The 15,392-nt window shown below is 38.1% G+C and overlaps 1 protein-coding gene across 5 annotated transcripts in view; it reads right to left on the bottom strand.

Annotated features, from left to right (window-relative positions):
* Nucleotides 1-15,392, bottom strand: part of TRIM66 (tripartite motif containing 66) — a 51,392-nt gene that overhangs the window by 26,673 nt on the left and 9,327 nt on the right. For 3 of the 5 annotated variants that reach the window (XM_071558920.1, XM_071558921.1, XM_071558919.1), the window contains 7 exons: nucleotides 12,602-12,705; nucleotides 9,186-9,333; nucleotides 5,033-5,165; nucleotides 4,294-4,410; nucleotides 2,449-2,563; nucleotides 953-1,099; nucleotides 710-827 (listed from right to left, as the gene is read on the bottom strand). In XM_071558920.1, coding sequence (XP_071415021.1) covers nucleotides 710-827; nucleotides 953-1,099; nucleotides 2,449-2,563; nucleotides 4,294-4,410; nucleotides 5,033-5,165; nucleotides 9,186-9,333; nucleotides 12,602-12,705 — 882 coding nt within the window. Of the gene's footprint in view, nucleotides 1-709; nucleotides 828-952; nucleotides 1,100-2,448; nucleotides 2,564-4,293; nucleotides 4,411-5,032; nucleotides 5,166-9,185; nucleotides 9,334-12,601; nucleotides 12,706-13,994; nucleotides 14,025-15,392 lie in introns of those variants that run through there. The other 2 variants (XM_071558923.1, XM_071558922.1) reach the window with 2 other exon arrangements.

Consider the following 15,392-nt stretch of genomic DNA (forward strand, 5'->3'; position numbering starts at 1 on the left):
AATATAGCTCATACTTTCATTTTTAACTAAAACATGAGCTCATCCTCTCATCCATAAACACAAGTACAAAAGAGCTTCCAGGGTGAAAGTGACAAAAGTAAAAGAGATTGATGTAATACAAGGGGAACTCGTAAAATCTAGAAAAAAAGTGACCTTTGAAATGATCTTGTCCCTGCTTTTAGTCAAGAGAAGATTACTCCCTGCAGCACTTTGGATAGCTCCTTACCCCATTTAGTTTTTAATACCTTAAAATGGGAAGTGAGCTGATCTTTTAGATCATTGATCAGTCCACTGAACTGAATTTACTGTAAAAATCCACTACAGCTGGGAAATTCGTAGCTGGTGAGAAACAAAGTCACAGGATCACACTTGTTATTTATATAACGCTGTAATTATTATACAGTCAGTGTCCTAAAGCCATCTTTGTGCCCATTATGTCTCAACACTGCTCAGGTCCCTTGGCCACTAAGACACTAAAAGGATCTGACATCTAAATGATGTCTTTTAATAGGTGAATTGATATAACTGGAGGGAAACCTGGGAACATTCAGCCACACTAACTTTTCTTCAGAACATGACAAGAGTTTCAAAATTAGATGTCAAAACACAAACCAAAAAAAAAAAAAAAGACAGCCTTTCAGGGAAAGTACTATATTTTCTGTATCTGTGTAGTCTAGCTGTGTAGTCTTGCCTAATCAATTTTTCTTACCCATATTGGATAGTTGTTTAGTCCAGTAGGAGGGATCCCAAGTAAATCTGATCTTCAGAGGAGGGCCTATGTCTGTGTTACAATTTGTCTCTAACAAGCGCTGGATCTGAAATACAATCTAGAGACAAATTAAAGGATGATGATTTTATTCACAATTATGAGATTATGAAAAATGTTTATTAGAGAAACATTAAGTCCTTAAAACAGTTCTCACAATTACTGCACAAAAAGTATTACTCTTACCAGTTCTTTACTGAAGAGAAATGGGATGCTGTTTTTACTGTACACAGCCCAGCTGATGAAGTTCTGAACATGTTCTACCTGTCTGCCTAAAACCACAACTCCTTGCAGTTGTTGCTCCAATTTCTGCTTCCTTTCACTGGTGATTTTCTGTTAATAATGTCAATCAGTAGAAGATAGCTGTCATTCTTCAGACACACATGATGCATACAATCATTGGCACTGCATTATGCATTATTTGCAGCAATAACGTTCTTTAGAATATCTTCTAAACCACCCATCATTAAAAAAAGCAAATCCTACTCAGGAGATAAGTCCAAATTCAGGAAGAGCAAAGACTTCCCCAGGAGCAAACAATCTGTATTATTCTGGCCTTGGTTTCAAAGGATATCATAACCCAAGAAAGCTGTAGAAGTTGGGTCAAACTTACACCTGGACCACTTTCTTTGTTCTTACAATACACTCAACAAAGAGAGCCAAGAAAGAATATAAAACAGAAAGCATGCACCATTTCCTCAGAATAGTCATCCAGTCTCCACAGTTTAGGGACCACAAACACAGAGCCTACATCACCCAGAGCCTACATTATCACTCCCTGTGTATTTTTTTATGAATTTGTCTAATTCCTTTTGAACCTACTCACGAGATATTACAACATGGAGTTACACACTTATTTACCATTTATGTGAAGAACATCTGCCCTTGTCTGATTTGAACCTGGCACCTGCCCATTTCATTTGATGCCCCGATATGCCCTTCCACTGAGCACTGCAAGTGTATGCACGGTTCATTTGTAGTTTTAGATAACTCAAACACTGAAATATTGTTAGAACACATGAATGATGAATTTACCTAAGGTTTAATAAGACTGAAATGAGAACATACATTTTTCTTTCTTTAAAGCTACTTAGCTGAGTAACCATGTTTGCATCAAATACCTAAGTTCAAAGCTAGCCAGTCCATGTTGAGTGCCTTGTCATTCCAGTACCTGCTAAAATGACCCAAGAATAACCAAGAACAGAAAATTCTGATCAGCATTTTTTGTGCTCAACACATCTCAAAATAAAATCATGTATACTTCAACAAGACATCCAAAAACTGATGAGTCAAAACTGCAGGGTCTGTTGCAGAGAGTAGTCCAAAAAATCACTTTTGAAACACGATATTAATTGTGCTGCTAGAGGGACTTCCGCAAGTCAAACATTAAAATCAGAGGGTGGCTTGTTTTGCAGGTACTCAAAAGGTGCACACATATCTCTGCAAATGCATTAGAAAATGTGGCTAACTCATGATAAGCAAAAGTTTTGCCACTTCACCCTGAATATTTGTCAACCATTGATTGCACTTAAAATTCTGCAGGAAAAATAAAAAAATAAACACTTGTAAATATAAGTAAAGGGACAATAGCTCCCACAGTCTATATTCTTTCCATTGGCACTGGGATTAAATTTAATTTAGTTTAATTTCCCCAGAGTATCAAGTAAACTAGCCTTACTTACTTCAAGTTGTTCAAGAAGGACGTTTGTTCGTTTATCAATTTCATTCATCAGAACCATCTTGGCCATTTTTATTTGGTTTTCTACTTTTTTGTATAAATGTTTTACTTCAAGCAACCTGAGGGTAAGAGAATACACATCCCTGAATGTACTAACTGGTATGTCATTTATTCACAGCTCAGTAGTTATTTGTTACAAGAAGTGATCTAACTACTGATGGAATTTCAGTGAAAGTTGTATCATTCCCCATTAGTTCTCCCACACTTCTCTTCAAACATAGAATTATAGAATGTTTTAAGTTGGATGAGATCTTCTAAGGTCATCTAGTTCAAACCCCCTGCAATGAGCAGGGACATCTTCAACTAGAGTAGATTGCTGAAAGCCCCATTCAACCTGACCTTGAATGTTTCCAAGAGTGGGGGTATCCACTACCCTGCTGGGAGACCAGTTCCAATGAAACTCTTCATCCCTATAGCTAAGTCTATTTTCAGTTCAAAACCATTATCTTGTTTCCTATCACAAGAGGCTCTACTAAAAAGTCTGTTCCCACCTTTCTCAAAAACCCCTGTAAGTACTGAAAGGCTGCAACAACGTCTCCATGAAGTCTCCTTCCAGCTGAACAACCCCTACTCTCTCAGCAGGTCCTCATAGGTGTTCCACCCCTCTGATTTACTTTGTGGCCTTTCTCTGGAACTGTTCTAACATGTCTACATGTTTCTGGTGCTGAGGGCACCAGAGCTGGATGCAGCACTCCAGGTGAGATATCACCAGAATGGAATAGACGGGCAAAATCCTCTCCCTCAACCTGTTGGCCACGTGGTTTTTGATGCACCACAGGATCCAACTGGCTTTCCGGACTGCGAGTGCACATTGCCAGTGAATGTCCAGCTTTTCATCCACCAATGCTCCCAAGTCCTTCTTCAAGGCTGCCTTCAATCTTTTCATGCCGCAGACTGTCTTGATACAAGGGGTTGCCCTGACCCAGGCACAGTACCTTGCACTTGCCCATGCTGAACATCAGGAGGTTCACAGGTTCACTTCAGCTTGTCCAGGTCCCTCTGGATGGTATCCCATCCTTCAGGCATGTCAACTGCACCACCCAGCTTGGAGTTAGCTGCAAACTTGCTGAGGGTGCACTTGATCCCACTGTCTATGTCATTAGACAGTATTGGTTCCAATTCAGACCACTGAAGGCCTCCAGCTGCCTCCAGTCTCCATCTGGACCCTGAACCTTGACCACTGTACTCCAGCTGTGACATGCTTATGCTGATTGATTCGCTCAAACATCATGCCAAGAGCAGCCTTATGTTCTTTGTCAACAAATACACACAGAAAAAAAAAACCTTTCACTTTATACTAGACAAATAGATTTGTACTCTTTGAAGACCTTTGAAAAGGTTTTATTAAAGCAGAAGAGAGATCCAACAACTACTAATGCACAACCAGCACCTAAAATCCAGTTCATAGAATTAATATTTTCATTTTTGTATTAGTCTTGATTGCCAATGCAGCTTGTTCTGAGGTTTCTTTGAGAAATAAGGTGTTTTAAAAATTATCTTTATTCCTAATATTTTCAAATTCTAGTTCAGACACAGATTATACAAAAAAATCTTAACTCTGAAGTCAGCTGTCACACGCCTTATAAAGACTGCGGAATCTTGTATTACAATGTCATGACTTGTCAGCACCACTTAAACATGAATTCAATATTTTTAATCTTCCTATTATTTCCTGCCTTCCAAGAAAGAATATAGCAGCTGCATTTAATTCTGTTAACTTACATTTAGTGAAAATAATATTTTTACATATCACCCACTTTCATGGAAAAAAAGAATGCAAAGCAACTACCTGTCTTCAATCTGTTTAGCTGAAACCTGAACCCCATTTTTTTTCTCTTCCACTTTAGTTATGACATTTTCCAGAATAACTCTCTGATTCTGCAGAGCTTCATCAAGATGTCGGAACCTGTAAAAGAAGAGGGAATTTTAATATTTGGTTTTTTCATGTTAATATATAAAGAACGTACCAGTTGATCAGGTTGGGGGACCAGCTTCCTTAATACCAGTCTGGACAGGGTGCCCTGGTGCTTTTCTGCTACAGGTGCTCTCTGTGACAGCTGAACTTTACCTAACCTCATTTGGGGAGGCTCACATCACAAAAAAAGTGTATAAACAGTTCCTTGCATGGCTCCCACACTTCCACAGGCAAGTGCATGCTTGAGCATTGGTGACTCTGGTCTGGTACAGCATGAACTCTTTAGTAAATAGAAACAGAAGTATTTGAACCATTCTAAGTACTGAGTTCAGCATGTGTCTTTGAACACAACTGTGAGGAAATTTCTGCATGCATAGCACCTGGGCAGATGGTACAAGTGGGAAGGTACATCCTGCTGAGAAGAGAGAGCATCTCTGTGAGGGCATTGAGCCCTGTGCTACAACACCTGGGCATAAGACAACGAAACTGAGTTTGCTTTGGCATTTAAGTTCAGACCAACCTGCAGCGTCAGCAGACAGAACACACAGATTAAAAGTCTTAACTATCAATTAGTACAGTTTTAGCCATAATTATGATTAAGTAATCAGTGTACCTGTGTTCTTTATGCTCTGCCAGAAGGCAGCTGCGGCAGGTAAGGGTATCGCAGGTCTCGCAAAACAGCTTCAGTGGATCGTGAGTGTGCACTGGACAAAACAAGGAAAATTCTGTTGCTTCATCTTCAGTTGCTGAGGAAGATAAAGCAAATGTGTCATGGATGAGGTTTATTATTAGAGTTCAGAAAAAGAGTAACCAAACTCACAATTTTATTGAAAATCTTGATGACACTTTTAAAACGTGGAGAACTTGGAACTACCTGACTATAAGAAACAGGGATTGTTTTGCCTTTTTTTTTTTCTGGCCTTATACATCCTACAAACAGCACATCAGAAGGGTTCAGAAAAAAATTCATATTGTCCTCTAAACTCTCATGAGTTTTCTATCTCCCATGATTTGGGGCACCTGCTTCATAATTTTGAACACCCTTATCTGGCAAACCACTCAACAAAACTGTATTGTAAAATGTAGAATAGCAAATATGTTACATAAACCTGCAGTTCACAGCAGAAGCAAGGAAACCTTTTGTTGTTAAAAAGCAATATGAGCAATTGTTTCTCAGATTTGTGTTTGTTGCAATGCAGTTCATAAACTTAGGCAGCCAAGACTGGTATTAGGCCCTAAAATCTGTTCTTAAAAGATTTTTCTAAAGACGGATGTGGTGAAGAGTAAGAATGGGCAGTAGATATGCAAAGTGGAAGTGTTGCTTCTGTATAACCTATTCTTGTCTCCTGAATAGTAGAATTGCTTTAGAAAAAAAGGAACACTGTCAATGAAAGAATGTCAGAAAAAAAAAAAAGCACTGAACCACGGCAAAGCAAATCCTCTACTGCTGAAGTCTGATATTCACAAGTACATCTACAGTAACAGTTAAGGCCAAAGTTCTTTTGTTGGACCCAAAAAACAGACTTCAGAGACTAATTTTATTGACCATACACCATTATTAGTAGTAGAAAAACACTGTTTTCCCAAAATGGTTAAAAAGCACAAGCTCAAGTTCAGTGACAGATTTATGCAGATCAGTATTCAAATCCTCTGCCACGGAACCATCAATATTATTAGCAGACAGGGACATATATGGGGACAACAAGAAAACCACATTATTGCATCCTCAGAATACTCTGACAAAGACACTATCCCATTATCCTTTACCAATGCATGAAAAATTAAACAAAACAATTATTAGATCTCACACATATTGCTAAAAACTTTAATGATATATAAATAATAAATATTTTTGTATCATCATTAGCTCACAGACCATGCCCACATCCTGAAGCAAAATGGAGCCTTTTATATAAGCAAGCTTTTGAAGTAATAATATTGCAATAACACAGACCCACAGCATGCAACAAGCTATACTGACAGTAACTTCCAATTGGAAAATGCAGAAATAGAAAGGCCAAGAAAATCTGATGGCTGACAATGACAATATGGAGAAAATCCATGGCAGGCTCTAAAACAACAAGTCAAATTGCCTAGTTTTTAGATTGCTATCTACTCTAAATATTTCTGAGAAGGTTGATTTACTTCCTCCAGTTCAACTGACCTTCCTTCTGCCTTCTTAACAATGTGCAAGAAGATAATTTGTTGCAGATCAGGTCAAGATTGTATGTAACAGCCTTACATAGTTTACATTGTTATGAATTATTTATTGCAGTATCATGCTTTATTCTTCAGGGAAGTTTATTGGTTTATGCAATTATTGAATCACATGTTAATAGACAGCATTATTAAAAGAGGAAATTAGATTAGGTTTTTTTAGCCTGCTCCAATATTATCTTGAATTCACCTTGACAGCAATTTTTTTCTGATTATATTGCAAATATGTACTTTGTATTAAAACCAGAAGCTGCCAATGCAAATAGTATGCAACCAAGCAGGTTGTATAACCAATATGTAGCCAATGAGAATATCAAAGATCATCTTTTCCTCTCCAAAGGGTGAGATTTTATATTTTAAAAGAAAAACAAAAAGACCATAATAACTCTCTCCGGATTCATGGGATGAAGAGCCTCTCGAAGTGTTCAGCAGCTGCAAAGCATATAAGCTGTTTTCTGAAAACTCAGGATCAAATTATCTATATTGAACTCCACCTTATAATGAGATGCTGTCTTTAAGGTCTGTGTATAACAAAGCCCAGTCACAATCTTATATAATGATTTCTCCATTTTTCTCACTGCAAAGGGTTCTTTAGTTTTTGGGTAATTGTAATCATCCCAGAGCAATCATTGGTGCTTTTTTAGTACCTTGTCAGATTTAAGAGACAGGTAGATTCCAAGCACAAACTAATGATAAAATCAATGTTATCTAATTACAACAGAGACCCAATGCCTCTGACACTAGTAATCCCTTGACTCAATGACATGTCAGTGAAAACTGCCACTGTGCTGTGGTATTCTTGATCTACCTTAGGCTCAGCTCAGAGCAACACTTCAGTTTTAAAATAAGTTTAATACTTAGAAATCAGGTGCTAAACAAGGGCAAAAGCCTGTTTTCTCTAGAAACATACACCTTGACACAACTATCCATGTTAGCTTCTTGATAAGAATCTCATGTGATGAACAGGGAAAAGCTCAGTTGCCCTCAATTCTGATAATTCATCACCTGAGTCACCATTTTCTACTGCCTATATTTTCTTTATCTCAGGTGTATCTCTTGAATAATTAACAGAAAGTTTTAAATCTTTCTTCCTCTAGCCAGTTGATGTCAACATTGGAAAAGCAATTTCAACTTAGCTAATAGAGTTCTCCCTCTACTTGCATAATTTACAATGGCTCAAACTTTGATTTTATACATTCATATCAAAACTCAAGGGACTGAAAGAAAAGGATACTATAGCTAAAAGAAAATTATTCAGTCCGTGCACTGGCCTGTACATAGCTGATATGCCAGATCATTTACTCCTAACACAGTTTTGGCAAAAGGATTGTTTCTTCTCAGTTGCGAAGCACAAATTTCCATGTAACAAGGAAAGCATCTGAACTCATACTTAATGCACTTTTGAGAATGGTGGGACCAAGGGAGGTTCTAGTTTTGTGACTCCAAGCAGTTCAAGAATTCTGCAAAACTTTGAACTTAACTAAGTTAACCTCTTCCTAGTGTTAATACAGAGCCATCCAGTGAAATGCTCATTCTTCAGAGATTATTCCTCAAAGGCTGCTCCTTGATCTGTCAAAGTTTTGACCCATGTTGCCAGCACTGAGCTCTCCAGTGCTCATCAAACTTATTTCAGAAGGACATTCTAAAATTTTGACATCCTGTGGTCACAGACACAAGAGTTTTTCTATGGCAAGTACAAAGCACAGGCTTCTACAAGAAAAATTCTAAAGAAAAATAATAAAATAAAAAGTATAATCAGTATGCTATATTTATTTCTTTGTCTGTCCTTCATCTTCCTTATGAAGAAAAAGGAGAGTGCAGCACAAACTCTCTAGCATAAATAAATTCATATCTGAGTGACGTGTAAACTTTAATCACTGTATAAAGAATGAAAATTTCTTATTTTATGTTATAAATTACTTACATAAGTTTAGGTTAGGATAACCCATAGATATCTGGCATTTAAGTAAAGAAAGCAATGAGAAATAACAGGAAATGGTAATACTTTCTGTGGGTCATCACTGTATAGGGATGAGACATATTAGCCAGTGGGCTTCATTTCTGCTTGCTCATGGCAATACATACTCAGAAGACAGGCTTTTCACTCCAGAGTTAGAAAAGGAACATCCTTATAGTGATCACAGCCTTTTGCTCTCTGTGACTCCCTCACACACCTCATCCATATGCACAGGAACTGCTTTATTGTAGTTTCCTGAATGAAATTACCCAAAGGAGGACACAGAAACTAAAAGGGCATGGCCGGTTGCTGCTATAGCCTTCCTAACCCTAGTCCATCACTGCAGTGATTGGAAGGCACATGGAGAAGATCATACTTGTGAAACACTAATACCCAAAGTTTCTCTAATACTGTGGAATGCTGGTTGTGGCAATGGCCTTAAAGTTGGAGAAAAATCATATAATCTCTTGTGGACATGTACCTATCCTTCCAAGTCACAGAGTGTGGTGCCTGTGGCACAGAGCCTGGAACTACTCCTTTTTCAACTGAATAAATGATGAGAAGAAACAAAATTTCAGTGTGTCTTCAGTACCTGTGCAGCCTTTCAGGGATACAGACAGGAAGCGATCTCCAGTTTCCTTGCCATGTCTGTGTTCCTCTGTACACGAGCTGCACAGCCACTTATTGCATCTTGTACAGAGACTGTGAGCAGGTCTCTTCTCTTTACACATGGAGCAGCTCTAAGAACAAAAAGTGCAATTACATACATGGATAACAAATTAGCAGTACAAACTTACCTTTAACAGACTGATTCAGCTTGGTGAGCTTAATATTTTTTATTAACAAACATGCAATTCAAGTTATTTTAAGAGTTGTTATTGCTATAAAAGGGAGTAGAATAAAATTAAAACTTGAAGTTCTCAAAATTGGTTGTCTTTCTGTGCTTTAGCACAATCAAGCATAATTATGACATGATGCAAGAATTATTCAGCAAAATTCTAGGATCCACTTACATGTGAAGTCAGAAGAAATAATCATAATTGCTTGTTTCTTGTGAAATGAAAAAGCAATGAAACTATGAAATGAGACTTGTCTGATTTAAGTTAATAGGGTTAGGTTGAAAGTCACTTTGAAAATGAGAAGTGTGCTCCATCTCTTTCTGTTAGCCATCAAACGTGTTTAATTGTCTAGAGAAGGAATTGTTTATGCAAGCCATTCTGCTGTTTTAGCCATTTGCATATCAACGTTTTCCAAAAGGTACATGTAATAATTTAAACCAATAAATCCTAATAAAACTTATGTAACCAAAATGCAAGGCTATTTAGTCTTGAGAGCAAAGCTTTTCATATAAAAACAAGTATCTAATTTAAAATGTAGACCTATGAAGGGCCAGCTTAGGGATCAGAGGAAAAGCTGAGGAATGCTCTGCCTTCTCTGCAATAACAAAAACTGCTTGAACAGAGGTTTACCTGTAACAGTTCAACTGTCAGTCTGACTAGAATTTATATTGACACTGTACTGTGTTAACATTACTTTTAAGCTGCAGAGTGTTCCCAGAGTTACATTATTTATGATGTGGAAATGCGCTTTTGGGCAAAAGATTCTGAATTGCACATTTTTTAAACTCCTGTTGCTGGCACATAGCACATTCTATCATTGATGCTTCACAAGCTTCCACACTGAGAGACATTTTGCTTCCAAACACTTTGTTACAAGCCCTGACAGATTCCCATTTGAACATATTCGGTAAATGAAGACAACAATGGCAATTCAGCTGTCTCAGCTGGATCATCTGGTGCTTCTATTGATGTCACTGGTAAAAGTACGGCTTTAAATTTGGAGGGTGATGGTAGTGGTTAAAGACAGCAAGCAAGCAAGTTACATGACATGACTGTTAATAAAAAGGAAGTAAGCCAAAAGCTAGAAGGAAGGTTCACATGTTGCTCTAGGGTACTCATATGCTCCAGTGAGAAATATGCTTTACTGAACAGCTCTTAGGACTCCTCAGGGATTGCAGAAAAGAAAAACTTGCTTTTAAAGATGGTCTGGAAAAAAATCTAGTGCTTTTGAAGACATTAGACATTCTCACTTGATTTCCTTTCTACACAAATTCTCATTGAAAAGTAAACTATGCAAGTCACAGTAATTAAGAAATCCCAGTATAATAAGTGATTTGAAACATTCAGCAATATCTTATGAATTTGCTTCTTCTCTTTGAAGAATACATGTGAATAGGTCCCTTCTTGTTTTAAATCAAGTTATGTTGCTCTCTACAAGCAACTTATACCTGAGGATGTCAACATGCTTTGCTTGCATTAACTTTATTTCTCCAGAAGACTCCATGGATTAAGTTACACATTCTTTACTTTTTCACAAAAGAAACAATGAAACACAGAAATGACTGACAGGGAAGAAATGCATCCCTTCTAGACTTTTTTCCAGCCGTGTCATTTGGAAAGTCACTTGCACAAGTTAAAGTGGTCTCAAGCCTTCTGCACAGAGCAGAACTGACCTCAAAATTGTTGCTGCCCCTACAGAAGTTAAGAGGAGTGGAAAGACATATCCCCATTCCTATATTATGGAAAAAGTGTTCCTCTCCAGAGTCCCTGAAACTGAATATCCAATATGGCTATCTACTTTTTTTTAATAATAAAATGTGCAAAAGAGACAAACTGAGGCCCAGGAGCTGGTGCAGAAGGTGAAGTCCTGTATCCCTGCTTCTTTATTACTCTTCTCTTGCTTTGAACTCTGCTTTGTATTAAGCATCCAGTAGACTACAAAACAATTTTGACAAGTTTCACCTGTTTTAACTCCCAGTACAGGTAATGCTATCACATTCTGAAATCAGTCTTACTCATGCAAATAACAGAAGAGTGTTTTGTAACAGAGGGGGTGGAGATACACACCTTTCTCTGTCTCTTCTGTTGACCCAAAGTAGTGACCACTACAAAACTGTGAGAACACCCATCTAAGTACAGTGTCAATACAAGGCCAAGGTAGTAATCTTTTGTCTTCCAATTACCCTTTGAATCCATTCCCAGTGGGAAATTTCAATATGATGTGACTTTTCATCATTAAGACAGACAACCAGGAAATTATAATTGCCCACACTATCTAATGGGTAATGTAACTATTCAGTCAACAATCTGCTTCTGAGGCCAGCAGGTCAAGAGAGGTGACCCTTCCCCTCCACTCAGCCCTAGGGAGGCCACATCTGGAGTGCTGTGTTCAATTCTGGGCTCCACAGTTCAAGAGAGACAAGAAGGTACTAGAGAGGGTCCAGTAGAGGCCACAAAGAGGATGAGGGGCCTTGAGCACCTCTCTTATGAGAGACTGTGGGAACTGGACATGTTTGGACTGAGAAGGGATCTCATTAATGCATACAAATACCTCAAAGGCAGGTGCCAGGAGGATGGTGCCAGACTCTTTTCAGTGGTGCCCACTGGTAGGACAAAGACTAATGGCCATAAATTAAAACACAAGGAGTTCTATCTCAGCATAAGAACTTCCTTACATTGAGGGTGGCAGAGTACTGGAACAGGCTGCCCAGGGAGGCCATGGAGTCTACCTCTTTGGAGACATTCAAAATCCACTTGGACATGTTCCTATGTAACCTTCTCTAGGTGGCCCTGGCTTCAGGGGAAGGCTGGATTAGATGATCTCCAGAAGTCCCTTCTAACCCTAACTATTTTATTGTTTACTTTGTGTTGAGAGTAGAAAGAGGACAATGAGAAATCAGGAGATTCAGTATTTTCCTAACACATTGATTATCACAGATACTAGGACCAAAATTTTTAACTGGCTATTTAAAATACAGAGAGTTAAACTCATTCTTCAACTAAAGTTTAAAAAGTTCTAAGAAGACAGCATTGTCCATCTCTAGTAATGAAGTAATTACAATGTTGCATAAACAAACTGTAAGAGAGTCTGTTCAAAATAAAATTTGCTCTGTTTTCAAACAGTGTTCAGTGTTTCGACAACCCACCCAACTTAGTCGTTTTCACTTACCTTTGCCATAGCTGAATCACCAGTGGGAAAGTCCTTGAAGAAGCAATTCTCAACTACATCCCTTGCAAAGCAGGTCTGTTTGCACACAGGGCAGGAAAGAATACCTGAATTTTCAAAAAAAGAAAATCATCACAAATACAATGCACATCTGCCATGTGAACCAGGAAATTATATAAACCACACTTCAGTATTGTGGCTTTTATATCACAGTTCCAGGAAACTAAGGCATTCTTCAACTTCAAATTACATGTGGCTAGATCTGGTTCAATACATAGTACAGAAAAACAAAGCAGCAAAATCCCTAGAAAAACACTATAGTTCAGTTGACCTATTTCAATATTGACCAATGACGTCTGTATGTCCAAATTCTCCTTAATTCTTTAGGTCTTAGAGATTTAATTAAAAGTGAGTTGCACTTTAAACTGTCTTCCCTTATTACAGATCTACTTGTGCTGTCTGATATTTTCTGCTGTTCTGCTAGGCCAGCTTTACATCACCAGAGGTGTATCCAAGCACAAAATACACCTTAACACTAGTTTCACAGCGCAGGATGCTATCCAAGTGAAGTGACAGAAGAGCAATATGTTCCCTGTGTTAACTGGAAAACATTATCACAAGCAGAAGGAACAAGTCAGAATACAGTTAAAGATAAAAAACGTTTCATAAAGTCATAATTGTAAACCATTTATTATAACAAATCCACAGGCCGCAAAACATGACGACCACTAAAGCAAAGCAAAACAGAGCAAGCAGTGTGCAAAACCTGCCTTCACCTTCATTATCTGCTGAGCACAACTGGGATGAATTTTGGTGTCTGTCTGGGCTGGGAACCAGCAGTTAAAGAAAGTATCCATAACGGTACACCCGCATTTTTGCACATTTGCTATTTCATTTCCTTGATTTCCTGTGCTAGGACTCATATTTGGCTAGGAGCTTCCATGTTTTTGTTTGGATTGTTTTTTGTTTGTTTTTGTTTTTGAAAAGAATAGCTCATGTTTCTGATCACATTAATGTAAGCTACTGTAGATGTGAAAACAGTCCTTTAGGGATGGTACTTATGTGTTGCTCTATTTTACCTTATCAAATCTTCTTTTTTTAATCCAAGATTTTCCATCCTGTTGAGAACAGAATTTCAGCGCAATGTTAACCTTGCCAAGTCATCCATTTATGAAAATTAAACATATTTTCTATGACTAAATGGTGCAAACTCTCTTGAAGAAAGATTTTAAAAGCAAAATCAGTGACAACATTCTACTGAACTATGTTACATATGCTCTTTTCCTTAACTAAAATTATTTTTGCATATGGAGAGTGGCTTGTGGGCTAATTAAACCTAGTCTATTACTCTTTGCATTAAATAGTTATCAGAGACTCAGATTTTGCAGGTGCTTACCTGTCCCTTGGAATGTGGCTCCTGCAGTCCCTGGGGAGGTACACAACGCTCATTCTGAATTTCTCCCATTTTCAGAGCTGGGCTACTGTAACTTTAACAGCAGCATTTCACATTGACACACAAACCCCAAAATATTCTTACACTACCACTTCCAACAAGAGCAGTATACAGTCAGGTGTCTGAATATGCTCACTTTCATTCATAAATTTTTTGAAAAAACCTTGAGTTCTGGTATATCTCCTTTGAAGAGTGTACCTTAATAAGAACCACTTCCATGAGGTTTAGCCCCAGTCTTGTATAAAAGCAAAAGAATTATTGTTTATTATTTTTCAAGGTTGCATTTACAACAGAACGGTCATTTGGGGGCCCAAATAGCAAACTATGGTGTACCTGAAGTACTTGTTTAACCATGCATTTTGTACAGCAGTGAGTGTTCATGTAAGCATGAGGAGAAACAGGCACTATCCACAGGTGACTGTGCATCTCAGCTGCAAGTCATCCCAGGGGAAAGGGCAATGCATGCAATTGCCAATGCTCTATCATCTTCTGGGCATGTAACTTCAATCTTGTTTAAGCATATTCTGGTGACAGGAGTTACAAAGATGCTAAAAATTTATCTGATAAAGATGCCTGTGATGGCTGAAAGGTGTAGAAGTCTTTTCTTTTAAACCCTCCCTCTACTTTCCACCCTTAATATAAGGAGTACAGCTGAAAAGGTATCTTGATTACCTGCAATTTTTGTAGCTTCATATGTTACACCTCAGAATAACACAATTCTTTTCTATCGGTCACACTGAAACCTCTGTTTTCTCAAACTATAGTATGTGTGTGTGTCTTTTAGATATCTGTTAACAGCTTGGTTCTCCAGAGATGTGTGAAAACAGGAGGAATTAACACAAGCTGCGTTACGCTGACAGTGCCCTCCTGCTCCTCCTAAATGGTGCATACTACAGGCACTAGTGAATTACAATGCTAATTCCTAGGAGGTGAAACAGTTTCGAGTTTCCCCGTGAGCACTGTAAAAACTGACACAGTTGTAACAGCAGCAGAAATAAAAGGGCAGATACATTTTGATTGGAAAGCTAGGAAGAAAGGTTCTCAAATAAGTCTCATGGGACATACTCTAAGTGCAGTCAACAGGAAACCATCTCCTGACTTCACAGAGGATCACCTTAAGCCCTTTGAGGCTTGGACTCGGTTTCTTTCTCCCATAACAGCAGTGCCCAAGCAGGGTCAATTCTTGATCTGGCAAACACAAAGAGAAAACCTCCATACTGAGACTACATAACACACAGCAAACTGCCCAAAGGAGAAATTATTGACAGGTTACGTTCTGAAGTAAGAATGCATTACTCTCACAGGTATTCTTTCATTTACAGGGTGAGCACACAGTCTTTC

The sequence above is a fragment of the Pithys albifrons genome, chromosome 6, assembly GCF_047495875.1.
Source record: "Pithys albifrons albifrons isolate INPA30051 chromosome 6, PitAlb_v1, whole genome shotgun sequence".
NCBI lineage: Eukaryota > Metazoa > Chordata > Aves > Passeriformes > Thamnophilidae > Pithys > Pithys albifrons.